A 23,447-nucleotide genomic window follows, 5' to 3' on the forward strand; every position below is an offset into this window, starting at 1 on the left:
ATATTGTTTGTTCCCCGCACTTCCCCATATTCCTACTCCATGCACATCATTGATACCTGTTACATTCCTAACTTCAACCATTTTTGGGAAAGATCATTGACCGGGGTTCCCCCTGTGCAGCATCTGCCCAGCTGCTAAATGTTTCCAGAATTGTCTGTTTGTATTTGTAACTACCAGGACTATTTACCCTCACTGAGGCAGATGCTTACATAGAATGTAATTCCAAATAATTAATTTTAACCAAAATTCTTTCATTACTTTGTTCTCTCCTTAACAATTGTTTGGAGCAGTCAACATCAGGGGAGTTTTTTTAGATTAGATTACTTACAGTGTGGAAACAGGCCCTTCGGCCCAACAAGTCCACACCGACCCGCAACCCACCCATACCCCTACATATACCCCTTACCTAACACTACGGGCAATTTAGCATGGCCAATTCACCTGACCCGCACATCTTTGTGACTGTGGGAGGAAACCGGAGCACCCGGAGGAAACCCACGCAGACACGGGGAGAACATGCAAACTCCACACAGTCAGTCACCTGAGGCGAGAATTGAACCCAGGTCCCTGGCGCTGTGAGGCAGCAGTGCTAACTACTGTGCCACCGTGCCACCGTGTTGAGAATGATACAAAAGGAGCAATGATGAAAAAGACCACCCTATCAAAGTACAGACAGATTAAACAACAATTGTATAGGGACAGTGGCTAGGAGTACAGGAATGCTATAAATCATACAGATGGAAATCAGGGGTAGGTGATGGGAGTGCTGTTCATCCTAACAGCCAGTATTCTTTGGGAGAGAAACGAAGGGACAGGGTGCTTGGGAGGAGGCGTGGGGTGGTGGTGTTGGCCATAACATCCATAGAGCTGAAGGCTACAATGGGCTAAAATTAAAAAAAAGGCAAAGGCAAGGACAGCCCCAGACTTCATCTCCTGTAGTGTCTCCTTGAAATAAAGAACAAAGAGCCTTCAAGGGATCAGGACAAACAGTCAAAAGTAAAGGACAATCCTTTCACATATGGAGGGTTGGTCACCCTGGACTGCCTTTCAACCTCTGGCACACTCTCAGTTGATGAGTTATTTGTCCCCTATGGATCAAATTAGTGTGAGACAGCAAGTTGCTCAGCCTTGGGAGGTATAAAAACCAAGGCTACCTATCTGCTCCCTTCTTAATGCAAGTGTGTTTAACAAACATTGTTTATTTTTCATACTGAAATTTTAAATTACAAAATATATTTGCCAAATGTGGGAGAAAGATTAGGCCAGATTTCATTAAATAAGTTGTGTTTATATGGGAATGCAAGGGCACAGGAAATGTATGGTAGGTGACAAAATGGGGCATCATGTCACCGCCCTTCTTATCTGTGGGAGAATTTAAAGGATGACGTAAAAATGGGAAATACACAGCTCTTGGATCTTAAAAATAATATCCTGGCATAATGTACGGTTTTTGTGGAGAAGCAAAAGCAAAACAAATTGCTACACATGGAGTTAGATTTAGATTTATTACCATTACCTCAAGACATACTGAAATGCAGTCAATGAAATACTTTGAAAAACACACTGACAGACAGGAAATCTCAAAAACATCTTGAATGGCACTTCTGAGAACATAGCACTCCCTCAGTACTGCCTTGAAGGCAGTCAAAATATGTGCTTATTTAATATTTTTTCTACCCAACAGAGTAAGTGAAGGATTTGTGATGATCCAAAGCCACGGACCAAACACAAGTTCCCTGGATCATCAGCAATCTTTGTTCTGCAAGTCATCAGCCCCTTTTTCAATTGGGTGTGGGATTAGCTAGGAGAGAGGGTTGGGTGGTGGGAGTTGCCTTTGCTGAGTCTTCACCCTCATAAAATTTTCGATCTTCAATTTTCTTTCTTCTCCACTGCTTTAAATGTTGGCCTGCTCACAAATATCTTGATTGCATTCCTGTCTGTACGACCTTAAGTCATTCATGAGTAAGGAGAAAGCGAGGACTGCAGATGCTGGAGATCAGAGCTGAAAATGTGTTGCTGGAAAAGCGTAGCAGGTCAGGCAGCATCCAAGGAGTAGGAGAATCAACGTTTCAGGCATGAGCCCTTCTTCCTGAAAAAGGGCTCATGCCCGAAACGTCGATTCTCCTGCTCCTTGGATGCTGCCTGACCTGCTGCGCTTTTCCAGCAACACATTTTCAGCTCATTCATGAATAAGGTGAATATATATATATATATATATATACACACACACACTTGCTGTTGAGCACAGCAGAGCACTGCTGTCACTTACACCTGTAGCCCACTCTTGGCATTATGGTAATTGCTGGAAAAGCACAGCAGGTCAGGCAGCATCCAAGGAGCAGGAGAATCGACGTTTCGGGCATAAGCCCTTCTTCAAGAAGGGCTTCCTGAAGAAGGGCTAATGCCTGAAACGTCGATTCTCCTGTTCCTTGGATGCTGCCTGACCTGCTGTGCTTTTCCAGTAACACATTTTTCAGCTCTGATCTGCAATCCTCACTTTCTCCGATTATGGTAATTGTCCTAACTTTCAGAATACTGACCTATTTTCCTTTCTGAACACCTGGAGATGAGACCAATTATCATCTTCCTACCAGTACCAGCTGTGATCATCAAACTCAACCCTGAATCACAACTTAGCCCTGACTTTAAGAGTCTGGAGATGGATATATTCCCTCTAGGAATTTGGCTTGCTAAGATATTTGGTCAGTTTGCCTTGGGGAGGGGAATAAAGATACTATTTCCCCTATGGAGTTAAACAATTAAAAACATCATTTGTAACACCCTGTAAACCATAAACTGTAAGGCAAAATCCTTTGGATGGCATGGCACTTCAAACAATAGGTAATGCTTTAAAAAAATTAAAGTATTGCGGTTTGAGATAATAATCATAACAATGGCGTTTTAAACTGTGGGCCACAGCAACCAGGAAGGAGGAAATAGGGGGAAGGAACTACAAATCCCAACAAGCTCCGCGGCGACGCCTCGCAAGGTTGGTCGGGAGCGGCGAGACGTGACCAATGGGGGAGGGTGTTAGTCGAGGGCGCCGTGGCCAGTTGCTCCAATGGGGTTCGCGGATGTTGACAGGGAGGTCGGCTGTTGGGAAGTGCTCCATGTGAGGGCTGGCGGCCATGCGAGCCGGTCCCTGACGTCAGCGGGAGTGAGCAGGCGGCGGGCGGACGGAGCCGGTGGCGGTGGTAGGGGGGGGAAGAGAGAGAGAAAGGCTCGGTGTGTGTGTGTATATACGGCGCGCGGTGCTCTGTGAGCGCGCCCGGGGACGAGCGTGTGCGCGCCTCTCTCTGTCTCAGCCTGTGTGTCTCTGCCTCCTCCTTCCTCGCCCGCCGAGCAGCAGCAGCAGCACAACGAGAAGAAAATGGCCGACGACCCGACCGCAGCCGACAGGAACGTGGAGATCTGGAAGATCAAGAAGCTCATCAAGAGCCTGGAGGCCGCCAGAGGGTGAGCAAACATTCATCTGTCCCTTCCCTCAATCCCCCCCCCCCCCCACTCCCCTCCCCCCAAGGCGCTTCAGTGCCCACTCCCTCAGTCCCCTCCCTCAGTGTGTGGACCAGGCAGCGAGGGGCCTTCACATTCACATCAGAATAGGCTGGAATGAGTGGACGGTACAAGGGCCACCACCTTCCCTCCGTTTAATTCCAGACCCTATTCCAGTTAATATTCTGCATTTTCATATCTACACATCACGCCTTCGTTTACGTCCCCCTCTGTACCGTGGTGCGAAAATTCGAGCAAAGTTCAAGTCTTAGACTGTTTAACCCATGTGTAGTGTGTAAAAGTCTTCCCTGGCAAGAATGTCTGTGCATATGTGTAAACATGCATACTTAGATCCACACACATGTGAGATTCAAGCAGGAGTGTCAGGACAGAAATCAGGATATTGATGGCAACGAGTGGAGGGAATCCTGTATTAAAACGTTAAGTATTGTAGCTTGGACAGTTCTGAAACTGTATTGAGAAGGTTACCTTGAATTAATTATCCACCTTAAATGGAAAAAGGTGACAGTCTTAGTCTTGATTTTCTTTCAAAGGAAATGATCAGGATCACTTGCTGATCAGCTGGCCCTAAAGGCAGTTCTGGCAACCCTATGAAATGGTATGAAGTGCATTGCAATTTGTGCCATGACATGAGTGGTGCAGGTGTAATGGAATGCTGATGGGTTTTCACTTTTTCATGGGATTATCTCTCTTCTGTTTTAATCTTGTGTACAATAATGGTTTGACTTCTGATTATTAGCAGGAATAGGTCTAATGGCAAAGAATGCAGTTCAGTTAATAATTGTTATCCAGGAGGAGCTTATATTGTTTATTAAGCTGTTGCTTGTTATTTATTCTTTTGTATCCAAGATTGTAAGACATAAAGATGTGAAAATCTGTTCTGAGCTCAAGCCCATGTCAAATTGCCAGTTCATTGCAAGCAGTGGTAGTGGGGACCAAAACATTGAGTAAACATAAGTGCCCTAAAGAGAAAAGAAAATACTTGCACTAAGTCTGCTTTTCAGGATTCAGTACAATTGATGCAAACGCTTCTGTATCTGTTCTAATCAGATTATTGTCATTTTCCTTGCAGAGTTCAACTGGACATTCGGGTTTTAGGCTAAAGTGAATTTTGACGTTCCATTAGATATGGTAACAATTACTTAATGTACTAACCATCAACAACCTTTTTTTAATTTACAATGGACATGAGCAAGAAGAAATTACTCTCCTGTAAAATTTAACACAGCAACAGTAAGTTTTGTCCTTAGTTTGGTAGTGATTCAGTCATTCGGAGCATCACTGCCATTGTACTCTTGTTGGGGAAATAGGGGTGGGTTGGCTCTGTTAGCTGGACAGCAATACAGAATGATGTCAACAGTATGAGTTCAGTTTCCAAACTGAGGTTCCCATGAAGTCTGCTTCTCAACCTCTCCTCTTGCCTGAGGCTTGGTGACCCTCAGTTTAAACTACCACCATTGATCTCTGTCAAATGAGAGTGCAGTCCTATGGTCTCTGGTGAGACAAACATGATTTTGTCTTTTACTCTTGTTGGCTGCCATCTTCATGCATGCATTTCCTTGTGGTGCCAGAACTGTGTTTGGCTTGTCTTCCTGCCTACAGCAACTCAGGTTGTTTAACTGGGGTTAGGAATTGAACTGGGTGCCCTTGCATTTATGTATTCTTGCAGTGCTCCCAGAGAGTTAACTCCATGCTTGAAAGGATTAGTCATTTGTTTGGGATGACAAATCTCATGAGTTTTTCTAAATACTAAAAATACAGGATTTTTTAAAAATGAAAAATACGTTGATCCAAGTGATATAGGTTTTCTTTCTTGTGGTTTCTTAATTTCCTGCTGCAAAGCTTTTCTGAGCTGTTCTCTTCTATTTGTTAATAGATGTAGAGTGTCCTTGTGGAGTTAACCGTTGCTGTGTCCAATTACTGTGAACTAACCATCAATAAAGCAAGTGGAACACTATAGTGTATACCCAAAACATCAAAGTACAACCTGGAGCAAGTAATATTTAAACTGTGTCGTGATCAGGTTAAACTAAAATCAAATGCTGCTCCCTATTTTAGTCAGCACGATGCAGGAGATGGTGAAACTTCAGATGTGTCCTGAAAAATCCACGAAAACTAATCTGTTTTGATAGATTTGAGGGGGACGGTTAGACATGAAATGTCTCTGGACTGATCAGCGTCAAAGATTCCCATCTCAATTTTCCTTCAGATCTCAGAAGAATCTCTTTGTCATAGATTGGTATAAAAGAGTAAATATCAAACACTTAATTCAGGATAAAATAGTCAGAGTAGGGGATACAGAACTTGAGAATAAATTTATTACTTTATACAGACGTTCATAATGTGGAATGAGTTGGATAAGGTAAGGGGAAGACTGGAAAAGTAATTTTATCCAAATAGAGAAAACTGCAGAATTCTGTGAAATGAAAGAGTATGTGTATTCTCAAAGCATTAGCATGTAAATACAGCATGTAATTAGAAATTAAATGGAATGATGACCTTTATTGGAAACAATGCAAAATAAATTGCTAAAATGGTTCCAAGATGAGGAGCTTTAGGAATGAAAATTAGATTGGAGAAGTTAAGAAAACAGAGTTAATATTTTGAGTTCAATGTGATGCATTGACTCAACTTGAAACTTTCACTCTGTTTCTGTCTGCCCAGATGCTGCCACACCTATTTCTCCTGTACTTTTTATCAGATATCTGGTATCTGTGGTATATAGACTTTGTTGAAGTTAGGACTGTTTTTCTTGGAGGGGGGAGGCTGAAAGTTATTTAGTAGAAGCCGATAGGTAGAAGTATTCAAAATAGAGTGTGGACAGAATAGATAAAGAGAAGCTGTTTCTAGTTGTGAAAGGATCAAGAACGAGATCATGGATTTCAAGCAAAACAAAACCAAGAACTACAGACGCCGGAGATCTGAAACAAAACCAGAAATTGTTGGCAAAACTCAACAATTTGGCAGCATTTATGGAGCGAAAGCAGAGATAACGTTTTGAGTCTAGTGACTCTTCATCAGAACTCAGAACACGATACTCAAAATGTTAACTTTTTTTCTCCCCACAGATGCAGTCAAACCTACTAAATTTCTCCCGTAATTTCTGTGTTTGTCATGGATTTCAAGTACTTGGCAAAAGGAGTAAAGGTGACAGATGAGTGAAAAATCTTTTGATACAGTGAGCGGTTCAATTCAGGTGTGGTGAAGGCAGATTCAATCAAGAGTACCAGAGTATCACATACAGTTTTGGTCTCCTTATTTTAAGGAGGGATTTACTTGCAGTGAAGGTAGTTTGGAGAATTTTCCTGGAATTAGCCTGGATTGCCTTAGAAGGAAAGGTTGTGCAGGTTGGGCCATAATCATTGCAGTTTCGAAGAATGAGAGTTGATGTGGTTGAAAATAAAAAGAAATTCACGAGAGGCTTGACAGTAGATACCAGGAGAGTATTTTCCCTCGTATGAGAATGTAGATCTAGGTGACACAGTTTAACAATAAGGTTTTTTTAAAGGCAGATGAGATATTTCTTTTCTCTGAGGGACGTTAATCTTTCGATCTCTGTGCCAGAGAGCAATGGAGATTGGATTATTGAATATACTGAAGGCAGAGTTAAACAGACTTTGATCTCCAAGATAGTTGAGAGTTAAGGAAAGCAGCAAAACAGTCCTGCTCTTGTTGAATGCCTTAGCAGAGAGAGGAGCTGAATTGCCATGTTCTTTTTGTTTAGAATTTTATAAAACCTAGAATTATCACATCAAGCTTGTGTAAGTCTGGTTAATTAATGACAGTAGGTTATTTAGACATAGCAACATTGCAGTCAAGTATAGTTATTCTCCTGCTGATATTCACACATGTTAAGTTGTTAGGAGTGAAATTCAGGATTGTTGATTCTTTTCCTGACTCCCTGCCCTGCTAATTGTATAGGTGAACTTTCTTCTTGGATTCTCTAGTGGTAACTCTCCTCAGTCTCTGTGATGACATCAGACAAGAGAAGGGAAATATATGTATTCTTCGAGCCTTTCTTGTCTTCTGCCTGTCATCACCTCCCTTGAAGATGTTAGTTCTGGTTCAGTTGTAAGTACCGTACTCAACTCTTAAGATCACAAGTTCCTAATCCCAGTCTCTGATCTGGCCATGTTGTTAGAAGTGCCCATTTGCTGATGAGATGTTAAGCAGAGGTCTTGATTACCCCCTCTGGTGGATGTAATAGATCTCATGGCACGGTTAGAAGGCAGGCTTGTTCGAGTATCCTGGCCAGTGTTTATCCTTCAAGCAAAATCATTTATTCAGTCATTAATTTCATTGCTTCTCTTGGGACCTGAGTACCTGTAGTTTGGGTGCTATATTTTCTTGAGACGAACTGTAATTTCATTTCACAAGAAAATAAAATGCTTACGCTTCTGTATTGTGTTTTTGGACATCACAAAGGACTCTTTATAAGATGCTAATTCTTTCTCTGGTAGGAAGTGTTCTTGTTTACTGGCAGCATGGCACGGATGGAGTGCTTTGTATGAGGCAAATGAATATAGATGTTGCTCTGCATTGTTTAACTTAATTGTGTGGTGATTTGAGATTCTGTTGTGGGTATTTGGAGTTCCTGAGGTACTCCTTAATTTGCTGTTTCACTATATCTCATTTACAGATGTGAAGGTATGCATTTTGCAGGTTTAGCTGAGGCTTGCTGAAATTCGAAATTGGAATTGTGGCTGATATCATCGGGTTAGTTTCTTTCTGTTGTCCAGGCGGTGTGAGCAGCCATGTGACTGGTACGTAGAGTGTTGTTTACTGCAGTTCCAGCAAGGTCTCTGAAATATTCTCATCACTGCAGAGGATGTGTTTGAATTGGCTGCAAGAAATTTCATCAAATTGTGGGCATTTTAGATCTTTGACACAAGAATTCAAAGCATAATGTTGTCATGGATTGTGCGCATGCCTCGAGCTACCTTTGCTGTAGATTTCTGTACACTTGCTCCTGAGCTATGGGTGAAGCTGAGAATGTAATGAATGCTTTATTTGACAGCAATGTGCTCAGATAAAGTCATTTATGATTCCAATGCCCTGTCAGTCATTGTGTGTGGTCTTTTCACTCACTGCAGTTTGTGATCATCCCTTGATGAGAGCTGTCCTCTGCTTCATTATTGGCCTCCAGGATCACCCTTACCTGCACCTAGTTTGTTTTGTTAGTGGTAGTTGATAATTCCATTGTTGAATGGTAGCCTGCTCATTTACCCTCAGAAACTTGCTGGTATTGTCATGTTTCTTCTCCTACTTTCTGTTGTTCTCTAATGCAGTGCAACACTACAGTCTGAACTTTTTTGTCTCACTTGATATGAACATCATTTATAAGGTCTAATACTCCCCTCTGCATTAAACCTCACCAGTAGCTGTTTCACATATAGAGAACAACCTCGGTTATCCAAACTTCGTATCATCTGAACGAGAGCTCAAGGTCCTGTAAAAATCTTATCCGAACGATCAGTTATCCAAACAAAATACTCCCTGCCTGTTTCGTCCGGATAATCGAGATTGTTCTGTAACATGCTTTCCTGGTAAATTATATGATTTAGAATCATAGAGACATACAGCATGGAAACGCACCCTTTGATCCAACCAGATGTCCTAAGTTAATCTAGTCCTAAATAAATCTAGTCCCATCTTTCCACCATTTGACCTATATCCCTCATATACTCATCCAGATGCTTTTTAAATGTTGTACCAGCCTTCAACACTTCTTCTGGCAGATCATTCCATATATGCATCACCCTCTGAGTGCAAAATGTTGCCCCTAAGGTTTCTTTTTAAATCTTTCTCTTCTCATATTAAACCTATACCCTTTAGTTTTGACACCCCTACCCCGAGGGAACAACCCTTAGCTGTTCACCCGATCTATGCCCCTCATAATTTTATGAACCTCTATGTAGTCACCCCTCAACCTCGAACACTCCAGGGAAAATAGCCCCAGCATATTCAGCCTCCCCGTAGCTCAAACTCTCCAACCCTGGAAACTACTTTGTAAATCTTTTTTGCACTTTTTCACGTTTCGCAGCATCTTTCCTATAGCAGGGAGACCCGAATTGAATACAGTATTTCAAAAGTGGCCTAACCAATGTCCTGTACAGCTGCAACATGACCTCCCAACTCCTATACTCAGTGTCCTCATCAATAAAGACAAGCATACTGAACATCTTCATTACCATGACTACTTGTGACTCCACCTTCGGGGAGCGATGAACCTGCACCCCAACGTCTCTGCTTGGTAGCACTCCCCAGGACTTTACTATTGAGTGTATAAGTCCTGTCCTGCTCTTGATTACCAAAATGCAGCACCTCATGTTTATCTAAATTTAACTCTATCTGCCACTCTTCGGTCCATCTGATTGTTGTACCCTGACGTAACCTTCTTGGCTGTCCACTGCACAAACTATTTTGGTGTCATCTGCAACCTTAGCGTACCTGTTATATTCACATGCAAATCATTTGTACAAATGTCAAAAGGCAGTGCACCAGCACCGATTCTTGTGGCATATCACTAGTCACAGGCCTCCAATCCAAAAAGCAGCCCTTCAACACCACCCTCTGTCACCTTCTTTCGAATCAATTTTATATCCAAATGGCTAGTTGTCCCTATACTCCATGTGATCTAACCTTGTTAACCAGCGTACTATGCAGAACTTTGTCAAAAATGCCTTGTTGAAGTCCACATAGAAATGCCCACTGCTCTGCCTTCATCAGTCTTCTTTATTACTTTGTCAAAAAACTTAATCATGTTAATGTGACACGATTGCCCACGCACAAAGCCATGTTGACTATCCCTAATCAGTCCTTTCCAATTATGTATAAATCCTGTCCCTCAGAATCCCGTCCAACAACTTAGCAGTCACTGACATTAGGCTCACAGTCTATAGTTCCTTGGCTTTTCCTTCAGACTTTTCTTAAATAATGGCCATGTTGGCCAATCTCCAGTCTTCTGGCACCTCACCCAACAGCTATTGATGATACAAATATCTTGGCAACATATCTTCTCACAAAGTTCTGGGATACACATCATAGATTCATACAACATGACCAGTCCATGCAGAACATCATCCCAAACTAAACTAGTCCCTCCTGCCTGCTGCTGGCCTATATCTATCCAAACCATTTCTAGTCCTGTACTTAGCCAAATGTCTTTAAAAGTTGTAATTGTACCCATATCCACCACTTCCTCAGGAAGTTCATTCCACATGTGATCCACCCAGTGTGAAAAATTTGCCCCTGATATCTTTTCTAAATCTCTCTCCTCACCTAGCTTTGAAATCCACCATCCTAGGGAAAAGACAACCCTATAACTTTCCTTATTTTAGAAACTTCTATCAGGGCACTTCTCAACCTTCTATGCCCTCGTGAAAAAACGTCCCAGCCCTTCTTTATAACTCAAACCTTCCATACCTGGCGACATCCTGGTAAATCTCTCTGAGCCCGCTCCAGCTTAATAATATCCTTTCTGTAACTGGGCGACCAGTACTGGACCCAGTATTCTAGAAACAGTCAGGTCCCAGGGATTTATTCACTCATGCATTTTAAGGTGTCAAGCACCACCACCTCTGTAATATGGATACTTTTCAAGCTATTACTGTTCATTTCTCCTGTTTGCATATCCTCTTCAGTATGCAAAATGCTTGTTTAATGTCTCACCAGTCTCCTGTGGTTTCTGCATAAGTGACCTTTTTGATCTTTGAGGGGCCATATTCTCTCCCTAGTTACTCTTTTTGTCCTTAATGTATTTTTTTGATGTCCTGACTTTCCTCTTGAGTATAGTCCTACTGTTCTTTTTGGGATTTATTTGATCCCAGCTGCCTATACCTGATATTTGCCTCCTTTTTCTTGACCTGAACCTGAGTGTTTCTAGTAATTGAGCATTCCCAACACCTACCAATATTGTCCATTACATTAACAAGAACATATTGTCTCTAGACTCTTGCTATGTCATTTTTGAACAGCTCCCACTTTTAGTGATGTATTTTGCCAGTTTTCATGACTTAAATCAGAATGGTATTTCAGAGAGTACTTGTGATGCTTGAGCATGATACAAAGTTATGGCAACATGGGTGGAGTAAACTGTTGTGACGGTAGGGCTTTTACAAAATGAGGAGGGGAGCTGTCCTTTTTGGAATTGCAATTATCACAGCTGTGTTCTTCTCGGGGTGCCATTGTAACCCCTTGATGAATGTCTATTTGTTTTGCTTCATCAACTTTAGAGAGGATTTGTTTCAATGTATTCGGAACAAATGTTTTTTTTCCCTAAAGTTCATTATCAAATTTAATTATGCGGAATAATTAAAAATGCAGTATTGGGTAAAAGCAGAAGAACCACCTCTTCACTCACTCCTAGTGAAGTAACTGCCAACTTTTCAAATATATAGTCAATGCAAACTATAAATCCGAGTCTCCTGTGCTTTTTGGTGCGATGTTCATTAAGTATCATCCTTTTGTCATGTTCAACCCACTTCTGAAAATAGGTTACTGTGCATTTATATGGTTTTGAACTTTTATTATTCTGTACAGTATCTGCTTTTGGCTAACAGATTTCTTTTGATATGCAGTCTGGTCACAGTCTTCAGATTAATTGCTGCTTATCTAATTTGTCTCCAAAAACTATCCCAAGAATGGACTTCAGAAAATGTTTTTTGTGCCAGCAGTGCCTATATTGTTTATAATTCAGTGAGGAACCTAAAATCTTCACACTTGTAACCTTTCTGAAGAGGCATGTTTCTTTTAAGGCATTGTCTTTATTGTGCTATGTGTTCACTGTCCTGCTGTTGTCAAGAGGTTGTATGTCTCCCCTTCCCAGCTGCATGATCATTAGAGGTATAGTTTCATTTTTAACGAGTTTGCCTCCCTTCCCTGGTTGTAGATGAGCTGGGATTTTAGATTCTTGTCTTCCACCTAGTTAGTTTCTATTAGGTGATGGAATCCTGCCTTGAGGGCCATGATGAATGTGATTAGTATTTGATGGTCTGTTTGTCTGAGTGCAAAGGTTTGCTGATATCCTTGCTCATTTAAATAACATTCTGAAGTAACTTTTAAAAGTAACATTTTGAAAATCTCTATCTGTGCTTCATTTCCATTTTCACAGAGTGAATTCTTCAGAGAATAAGCAAACATTAATTCTTCATTTTTCATTTGCTACAGCCTTGACATGTTGGCTTCCTCACTTGGCAGTGTGCATGCCCTAGATCAGAAGCTCATGAGCCTAAACCCCTCTTGAGGATGAGTGTGTGCAATTCAGGCTGATTCTTCGTTGCAGATTTGAGAGAGTGGTTGAAGTTACCATCTTGTGTGATTTAGATATTAAATCAAGGCATGGCTAGTCTGACTCTGGAAATGTGAAAAACCCATTATGTTGTAATGAAAAGTAACAACTGGTCTTGGCCAAAATGTATCTTCCTTCAACGTGCCCAAAAAGTACTAAGCTATGCAATACCATGTTGAATTAGTTATTATCATTTGCATGTGTGTGGATTTAAGCTGTATTTTGATTATTGGCTTCACTTTATATGCTGAAAATGTGTTGCTGGAAAAGCGCAGCAGGTCAGGCAGCATCCAAAGAGCAGGAGAATCGACGTTTCGGGCATAAGCCCTTCTTCAGAGCATTTTCAGCTCTGATCTCCAGCATCTGCAGTCTACACTTTCAATTTATATGCTGACTGGAATTCAGGAACAAATCCTTGGCTCTGTGCACTTTGATATGATTTGAGGACATGAAAGGTGTCATATAAACATCAAGAATAACACACTTTAGAGCCTGTGGTTTGTATAATACACACAGGTGGTATTCCACTCTTGGCTGAATATCTTGCCAGCAGCAGGTTCCATGTCATCTAATCCTTTTGACTTCATTTCATGGGACTTTAAAGTCTAATGGTGTAGTGTACATGCTATAAGGTGGTGAAGCTGAATTATAAGTCTACAACTTAATCTACTTGTTCTTTTTTTCAAGCTATAAGTATCCATGTTTCCAATCCTCAATGTAGATGCACTTTGAGCAGTGAAGTCAGATTAGCAGTAACTTGATTTGGCTGAAAGATTGCAATCATTCTAAAAATGCAACAAAGTCCATACTTTGGACTCCAGATACCTGCTACAAAGATTGATTCATTTCATAAAGCAGTTAGTAGACACTGACATCGTGCAGAAGATGGAAATACATTCAGTGACAAGCGACACTGTGTACTTTTCAAAACTGTCCATCATTTTGCCAAAAATATGTAAATCTGGATGTCAGCACTCGTAGGATGTCTATGATACATACGTATATTAGCATGGTTTGAGATCCTGGTGTACACACTTGAATAGAACCTGGTGTGTGCTTTGAGTATTGAGTAATGTCTAATGTGCTGGATTACCCTTAGAATGTGTCCAGGGTTGTATGTAATGAAGAAAAATTGAATCTTGTGTTACAGCCTCATACTTTTGTATGCTTACTTCCAACATAAAATTTCTGATCCTTGAATTAAGACCTCTACATCCTCAGGTTTCTGAACCATCCCACTTGGCTGCAGTTTGTTTATTCCTTCTAGTGGCATGAACAAGTATTAACAACATATGTCTTTTATTTCTATTTCCTATAATCCCAGGACTGTACTGAATTGCTTGGATATGATTTGATCTCACCCCACTGCAGTCTTGAAGCTTAATGTTGCTTGATTTCATATTTTAAATTACTTTTTGCTTCATTTATGTTCATAAAAATGTAAATAGGAAAAATGTAGGCCACAACGCCTATTAAGCCTCTCCCCATTCAATTAATTCATTGTTGAGCTTCTACATGGGCATCACTTTCCAGATTGATTTTCATATTCCTCTGTCAATTTCAGTCTTAAATGTGTTCATTGAATTTATCCACAGCTTTTTATGTAGAGATTTTCAAAGACCTACAACTTCCGAGTGAAGATGTTTCTCCTCTCAGTCCATTGACTGAAGAGGCTAGCATCGTCAATCTTGTCAAGACCTTAACAACTTTGTTTCAATGATATAACTTTTTATTTCTGTAAAGTGCATAATGTACAGGTTGATTCTACTCAACCTATTCCATGGCTAGCTCTGTGTCTCACCTGAGCAATCAATTTAAATCTTCATACACTCTTTCCAAGGTGTAGATGTACCTTTTTGTGTCAGGATATTAAAACTTTACACAATACTCAATTCAGTGAGATCTTCCTGAGGTCCTATTGCTTCTTCCTAAACTGCAAGTCAAGGCCAACATTTTATGTACAGCTATAGCTGTACATTAACTTGCTGTGATTTGTGCACAGATGCACCTGAATTCCTCTGAACAGCTATGCTTCTTAGTCATTTAAAAATATTCCTCTTAATTTTCAATTTATTTGTTCAGAGATTTAAACATTGGCTAGGCCAGCATTTATTGTCCTTCCCTAATTACCACTGTGAAGGTTACGCTGAGCTGCAGTTTGTTATGCAAGTAGACCCAACGTGCTGTTCAGAAAGGATTGTGTTAAGATTTGTCGCTCGGGTGCCGGTTGCAGATGTTGTGGGTATGTTTGTAAATGTTTTGTCCCCTTTCTATGTGACATCCTCAGTGTTGTGAAGCACTGCTGCACTGTATTGAAAGGAATTTATTTGGTTTCATTCTGCTGCTTCTGGCTATTCATTGCAGTGTTTGGTATATTACGGATAGGAACCGGCAACCAGGAGCAGTGTGAACAAACCAAATAAAATTCCAACCAACACAGAACAGCAGTGTGTCACTGGTGGGTTTGCAGCACTGGCGATGTCACGTAGAAAGTGGAGGAAATGTTTGCAAACCAATTCCCAGCTTGAGCGTACACACAAAAACTGTTAAGCAAAAGTTTGAGGATTTTGATTGACCAACCCATCATGATTGAAAAATGCCATATTTCTAAGTGTAAATTGTGGTTGGTTCAGGAGGGGAACTTGAAGATGGTATTGTTCCCATGAGTCTAGATTAGAGCGGTGCTGGAAAAGTTCAGCAGGTCAGGCAGCATCTGAGGAGCAAGAAAATTGACGTTTCGGGCAAAAGCCCTTCATCAGGAATTGTTCTCATGAGTCTACTTCCCTTGTCTGTCTAGGTGGTAGAAACTGTGGACTTGGAGAGTTCTGTTGAAGGACCCTGGAACTGCTGCACTGCAATCGTGTAGATGGTACATGCTGCTGCTACTGTGTGTCAGTGGTGGGCAGAGTGTAAATCAAATGGGTTGTTGAGCAACTTTATTGGACCTGCATTGATCAAGGCAGGTGGAGACCACTCTAATACACTCCTGCCTGATTTGAGCCTTAGTGGTAGCTTCATGATGTTGTTGGGGGAGATTCATGGAAATGCGATTAAATGTCAAACGAAGATGGTTTGATTCTCTTGTTACAGATAGTCATCGTTACTTGCTGCTGTTCAGACCAAGCTTGGATGTTGTCCATGTGTTGCTGCTTAAAGCTATGAATTGTTTCAATATCTGTGTGAGAATAATGCTGAACATAGTGCACTTGACAGTGAACAACCATACTTTTGATCTTCAAATGGAGGGAAGATTATAGATGAAGCACCTGAAGGTGTTTCGCCCTCGGATACTAGCCTGAGGAGCTCTTGCTGTGATATTACGGAACTGAGATGTTTGACCTTCAGCAACTGCACCCATCTTTCCCCATGTTAGGTATGTATTCTCAAATCAGAGGACAGCTTTTCCCCAGTTCCCATTGGCTTTAGTTTTACTTGGGTTTCTTGATGCCACATTCAGTCAATGTTGCCCTGATGTCCATGGCATTCACTTTCTCCTCCTGTCTGGAGTTCTGCTCTTTTATCCATGTTTGAAGCAAGGCTGTATTGAGGTAAGACATTGGATTGAATCCCTGGGGAATCCCAAAAGGCTGAATGAACAAGTTATTGTTGCATCGTGCGACTGTGATAACACTTTGTATCATTTTGATGATCTAGAGTGTACTGATAATGCAGTCACTGGCTAGGTTTGTTTTTTTTTCTAGTGGAAAAGATATACCTGGGCAACTTATCGTGCAGCTGTGTAGATGTTGAATGTTGGAGCTGAACTTGAAGTGCTTGGATAGGGATGCTGTAATCACAAGTCTTCTATCACCAGATTATTGTCAGGTCCTATATCCTTTGTGAGATCCAATGTTTTCTGTAGTTTCATGAAATCATATAAACTGAGTCAAATTGACTGGAGACTGGCATCATGATAGTACAGCCAAGGGCGCTGTCGTCTCTGATAGTGGTGAGCTCGAGTTTGAGGAAAACATAGACATTTCTGAGGTCACCTGTGGGAGGTGGCAGCATCAGAATAGATGTGACAGACGGAGGAACTGGGAGAATAGTATGGAGTCTTTATGGAAGCAAAGTGTAAAGACGTAATCAAGACAACAACTGTGGAAGTTACTGGGCTTGTAATGGTTGCTGATGGCTAGCCTTTCCCCAGAAATGGAAACAGATGTTAAGGAAGGGCAAGGAGAACCAGGTGAAAGTGAGAGGAGAGTGGAAATTGGAAGCAAAATGGATAAAACTTTCCATTTCCAAATGAGAACGTGAAGCAGCACCAGTGATTTCATTGACGTACTGAAGAAAGTTGCAGGGAGGGCCCATCTGTTCCGCCATACAAAGGGGCATAACTCAGGCCCAAGCGGATAGGCACGGCCACACTTGGATCTGAAGAAAGTGAGAGGAATTAAAGGAGAAGTGGTTAAAAATGAGGATGAGTTTGGCTGAGCAGAGGAAGGTGTGGGTGGCTGGGTATGGTTCAGGCCTTCTTAGCAGAAAGAAGCAAAGTACCCCCAAGACCATATGGTGGTGATTGGATGTGTAAAGGAATTGCATGTTCACAGTGAAGAAAAGGCAGCTGGTGCCTAAAATTGGAAATAATGAAACTGATATAAAGCATCCGATGAATAGCAGATGTAAGTGGGAAGGGACTGGATAGAGGGTTAGAAGTATCAATCAGGGTAGAAAGAATCAAGTTCCTTGCTGCAGGAGCAGGGAGAAACAATGGGACTGACCAGGCAATTCTATTTATAGATTTTGGGGAAATAGGTAGAAGCGGGCTGTTTGGGTTTGGAGCACTGAGTTTAGAGTTTGGGGGGAGGTGGAGGGCAGGTTACAGATAACATTAATTACTTGCCATTGTAGACACAAAAATAGCCTGATAGTCAATGGTGAGACCATGATCCAAGGGGAGATAGGTGTCCAAGAGATGGGACTCATCCTCTACAATGTAGAGATTAGGATGCTAGACAAGAGTGCCGTCCTTGTTGACATGTTTATAAAGTTGGATCTGAGAGCATGGAGGTCACAGGGCAGGGGAGGTTGAATAGGTAAGGGTAGCAGAGAAATTAAGGCAGCTGATGTTGCATCGACACTTCTCAGTTAACACGTCAAGTGCACATTGAAAAGCCATTTGGAAGATATCAGGTGCAGGGAGTGTGTTCGGGTGAGTGAAAGGGTCTGTGGGTTGGAGGTAGGATTTTAGTCCAAAGAAATGGGTGTGGAGGTGGATGTGATGGAAGAGTTCAACATCATTTTGTGCCCAAAATCCGTTGAGGTGCTGGAGGATAAAACTAGGTCTTTTGCTGATTACAGAACATTCAGCATCAGAGAGCAGAAAGGATAGTAAAATCCTAACTCTTTAGGAATTGGAGAAGAGATGGAGACCAGGAAGGAAGGTTCCAGAGGGGCCTGGGGTAACCTCTGAGTTGTTGCAGCTTGCATTCCTTAATGCCTGACAGGAAGCTAAAACATTTCTAATTGGAACGTTGAGCAGGCTGGAGAATGAAGTAGAACTGGGGACCAGGCAACCCCGAGCTTCACTGTAGCAGGGCTGAGACTGAGATATTAGCCAGGGTATTAAGTATTGTTGAAGTGGCAGGCAGCAGGAATCTGGGAATCGTTTTTGTAGGAAGAACATAGGTGTTCTGCAAAGTGGTCACCCATTCTGTGTTTCATCTCCCCAACACAGTAGACCACATTGTTAGCAGCAAATGCAAGTAAAGTGCTGTTTCACCTGAAAGCTGCGTCTGGAGCCTTGAATATTAAGGGAGGAAATAAAAGGGCAGGTATTACACCTTCTATGATTATATGGGAAGGTGCCGGGTGGATGTGGAAAGGTGTTGGCATTGGAAGAGGAGTGGTCCAAGCTATCCTGGAGGGAACTGTTCCTTTGGAATGCTGACAAGGGAGAAGAATGGAATATATGTCTTATATTGACATCCTATTGGAGGTGGCGGAAATGGCAGCTAATTTTCTGGGAAGGGGATTAGGTCCAAGAGGGATGACTGCTGATTTGACAAGACTAGAATAGGTCTTTGGGGCCATGGCCATCTGCCTATTGAATCTAGAGAGACAAGGCTTGGGACAATAAAAATGTCTGTGTGTGTGTGTGTGTGTGTGTGTGTGTACACGAACGAACACAGCTGTCAGGTGTGGTTGGAGCTTTAAGGATCGTGGAAGAGGGGAGAAGAGGCAAGAAAGATTGAAATGCTGCAAACAGAAACGAAGGGGAAACTACAAAGACAAAAGTTTCAACCTACTAATGAAACCACAGTCAGATAACTAGGGTCAAAGGAAACTTGAAATCTCTCAATTAATTAATTAATTGCTAATTAATATGGTGTGTCCAGTTTAACTGTTTGGGGAAAAATGCAGTGGATGCAATTGTAATTAATGCTTGTGTAAGTTGTTAAATGTCAGTCTGAGGCAAATAAAAAGAATAGTGAAATCTCGCTTTGTAAATGTGATGGCAATGTGTTAGCTATGACCTTACCAATCTAGAAAATGTGTTTTGAGTGCTGTTTTTTTTGTCATTACTTTGAAAAAATAATGCTTTTGATGTTAACTTAAGCCAGTTGTCTTGTGCCAATTTAATTACTATGGTGCCCAGGGAATCAATAATTTCCTGTGTTTTGTGGCTTTGAAAAATTGCTGATAATTATTGAAGATACTGATGAATCTTCCTAAATGTGATTCTCAGAATCTAAATGCCAAATGTTAACGTACTAGATATTATATTGCTGTGTGATTGCATCGCACAGGCAATGAAATAGTGAGATTGAAAAATTAGCCATTGAATGTCATGGAGTAGCCCTCAGGGCACATGGTGTTGCATGTGCCCTGCCTTTCACTATGAATAGCTTGTCATTTTTCTTGAATGACACCTAGTACATGATGAGTGAAAATTCCCTCCAAATAATAAAAGGTTGACAAGCATCCAAACCATCACCACTGGGTCCCAGTGTTAGGTTCTTTTTTTCTTGAGATTCTTGCACACTTGATGCAACTGCAATATGCCAACTTGTAAACCTTCAAAATTTATTAAGCAAGTATAAGCTGTGGTGTAACTCTTAACTCAACACTCTTCACAATGCTTGCAAAGCCATGTTAAGGGATCTCTCTGAACAAAGGAGTAGTCCTTTCATACAAAATTTTTACATCACAGTCAGTAATGGCCACAAGGCAATCCCCAGATATCCTCCACAGTCACATGCCACTCAGGACACAATGTCGTGATCACATCATTTCCAGAAACAATATAACATCAATCGTTTCTTAATGGTCAAATCTGTTGTGAATCGCTTTTTAACTGCAGGGATTAGTCAGAATTTTAATTGCAATGTTCTTATTGATTTCTGAACAGGGGATGATGATGATATTCTTTTACTCTGAATAACTAGGAAATGGTCCTGTAAATAGCTCTGAATGGCAAGGGATGGGAATGTAAATTCCTTACATGCTACCTGCAAGACGGAGACTTACCACCCTAGCCTTGGGACATCCGATTTCCTGCAGATCAGCAGAGCAAATTAACACTTTGTTACTCTCCTGGTGAGATATTAATCATAGGGTAAAGGAACAGAAATGAGCTCTTCAACTCATTGTATCTGCTCCACCACCCAATGAGATCGTAACTGATCTGATCGGTTTCCGTATTGATTAAAAATTTGTCTGTGTTGGCCTTGAATGCAATTAACAGCCAGACTCAACAACCCTCAGCGATAAAGAATTCCACAAATGTACTATCCTCAGAAGAAAATCCTCATCATTGCCCGAAATAGGATTTAAACTGAGATTATGCAGTTGAGTTCTGGACACTCCCACAAGACAGACAACCGATCAGTATCTATCATATCAAACTCTCTCACAATCTGGTGTTTCAATTGGATATTCTCTGCCTTAAATCCAATGAGTAAAGGCCCAACCTACTGAATCTCTCTTTATAAAAAGATCCTTACCCAGATTCGTCCAAGTGAATTTTCTCTGAACTACCTCCAATGCATGTATATCTTTGCTAAGATCAGGGTACTAAAACTGTTAGCAGTAATCCAGATGTGGTGTCATTAGTTCCTTTATTTAGTTTTAGCAAAATCAGTTTTTACAGGTAATTTGTTTTGAAGTAAAGGCCAATAGTCCATTTCTCTTCAATGTTACCTGCTGATTTGTATGCTGTTTTTTTGTGATTCATGCATGAGACCTCCAAATCTATTTGCAGCTTTTTGCAATCCGTATTAGAATAATATTCAATTCTTCCTGTCTTAGTACATTGTCTCATGTATTTTCCATCTCCCTCAACTTGTCTATATCTATTGTTTTTGGCATACCTAGTATTTGCCTTCCCACTATTTTTGTTATTTGAAAAACTTGGTGATTCTGCATTCATACTGGCATCCAAGTCATTAATATCTAACTGAAAATACCCAGTTGTCCTAATTTTATTGTCTTCTATTCATTCCTGTATCCATGATAATATAATACCCACAACAACTGGGGCTTTTATCTTAAATGGATTTGTATGGTATGTTTTTAAATGCCTTTTAGAAATACGAATATGTTGCTGCATCTCTCCTTTATCTAACCTGCTTGTTATAGAACATAGAAAAATACAGCACAGTACAGGCCCTTTGGCCCTCGATGTTGCGTCGACCCAAGCCCACCTAACCTACTCTAGCCCACTATCCTCCATATGCCTATCCAATGCCCGTTTTAAATGCCCATAAAGAGAGAGAGACCACCACTACTACTGGCAGGGCATTCCATGAACTCACGACTCGCTGAGTAAAGAATCTACCCCTAAAATCTGTCCTCCACCTACCTCCCCTTAATTTAAAGCTATGTCCCCTCGTAATAGCTGACTCCATACGTGGAAAAAGGTTCTCATGGTCAACCCTATCTAAACCCCTAATCATGTACACCTCTATCAAGTCACCCTAAACCTTCTTTTCTCCAATGAAAACAGCCCCAAGTGCCTCAGCCTTTCCTCATATGATCTTCCTACCATACCAGGCAACATCCTGGTAAACCTCTTCTGCACTCGTTCCAGTGCCTCCACATCCTTCCTATAATATGGCGACCAAAACTGCGCACAATACTCCAGATGCGTCCGCACCAGAGTCTTATACAACTGCAATATGACCTCAGGACTCCGGAACTCAATTCCTCTACCAATAAAAGCCAGTACGCCATATGCCTTCTTCACTATTTACCTGGGTGGCAACTTTCAGAGATCTGTGTACATGGACACCAAGATCCCTCTGCTCATCCACACTACCAAGTATCAGACCACTAGCCCAGTACTCCATCTTCTTGTTGCTCTTAACAAAGTGCATCACTTCACACTTACCTGCATTGAACTGCATTTGTCACCTTTCTGCCCAGCTCTGCAGCTTATCTATATCCGCTGTAACCTGACACATCATTCCTCACTGTCAACAACTCCACCGACTTTCGTATCATCCGCAAACTTGCTCACCCAACCTTCTAGCCCCTCCTCCAGGTCATTTACAAAAATGGCAAACAGCAATGGTCCCAAAACAGATCCTTGCGGAACACCGCTAGTAACTGCACTCCAAGATGAACCTTTACCATCAACTACTACCCTCTGTCGTCTTCCAGTCAGCCAATTCCTAATCCAAACCTCTAATGCACCCTCAATGCCATATCTCTATTTTTTGCAGTAGCCTACCATGGGGAACCTTATCAAACGCCATACTAAAATCCATATCCACATCTACCGCTTTACCCTCATCCACCTCCTTCGTCACCTTCTCAAAGAATTCAATAAGGTTTGTGAGGCACGATCTGCCCTTCACAAAACCATGCTGACTATCCTTGGTCACATTATTTCTATCCAGATGTTCATAAATCCTATCCCTTACAATTCTCTCTAAGACTTTGTCCACAACAGAGGTGAGACTCACCGGCCTATAGTTACTAGGGTTATCCCTACTCCCCTTCTTGAACAAGAGAACCACATTTGCTATCCTCCAGTCTTCTGGCAGTATTCCTGTAGACAACAAGGACATAAAAATCAAGGCCAATGTCTCTGCAATCTCCTCCCTTGCTTCCCAGAGAATCCTAGGGTAAATGCTATCAGGCCCAGGGGACTTATCTATTTTCACCCTTTCCAGAATTTCCCACACCTCTTCCCTACATACGTCAAAGCCATCCATTCTAAGTAATTGTGAGGCAATATTCACATTAGCAACAATGTCCTGTTTCTGAGTGAATACTGACGAAAAGTATTCATTCAGAATCTCTTCAGCCTCCACGCACAACTTCCCACTACTATCCTTGACTGGACCTATTCCTACCCTAGTCATTCTTTTATTCCTGACATACCTATAGAAAGCCTTTGGGTTTTCCCTAATCCTACCAACCAAGGACTTTTCATGTCCCCTCCTTGCTGCTCTTAGCTCTCTCTTTAGATCCTTCCTGGCTACCTTATAACTCTCAATCGCCCCAATTGAACCTTCACGCCTCATCTTTATATAGGCTGCCTTCTTCCCTTTAACAAGGGATTCCAGTTCCTTATTAAACCACGGCTCCCTCGCATGACCCTTTCCTCCCTGCCTGACAGTTACATACTTATCAAGGACACTCAATAGCTGTTCCTTGAACAAGCTCCACATATCGATTGTACCCTTCCCTTGAA

At 41.5% G+C, this 23,447-nt stretch overlaps 1 protein-coding gene across 2 annotated transcripts in view; it reads left to right on the top strand.

Annotated features, from left to right (window-relative positions):
* The first annotated feature begins 3,088 nt into the window (after nucleotides 1–3,088).
* Nucleotides 3,089–23,447, top strand: part of LOC132823343 (eukaryotic peptide chain release factor subunit 1) — a 67,002-nt gene continuing 46,643 nt past the window's right edge. Inside the window, exon 1 of one of the 2 annotated variants that reach the window (XM_060837059.1) lies at nucleotides 3,089–3,456. In XM_060837059.1, the coding sequence (XP_060693042.1) occupies nucleotides 3,371–3,456 (86 nt within the window). In that variant the 5' untranslated portion in view covers nucleotides 3,089–3,370. The remainder of the gene's footprint in view (nucleotides 3,457–23,447) is intronic. The other variant, XM_060837058.1, reaches the window with a different exon arrangement.

This window comes from Hemiscyllium ocellatum, chromosome 16, assembly GCF_020745735.1.
Source record: "Hemiscyllium ocellatum isolate sHemOce1 chromosome 16, sHemOce1.pat.X.cur, whole genome shotgun sequence".
Taxonomy (NCBI): domain Eukaryota; kingdom Metazoa; phylum Chordata; class Chondrichthyes; order Orectolobiformes; family Hemiscylliidae; genus Hemiscyllium; species Hemiscyllium ocellatum.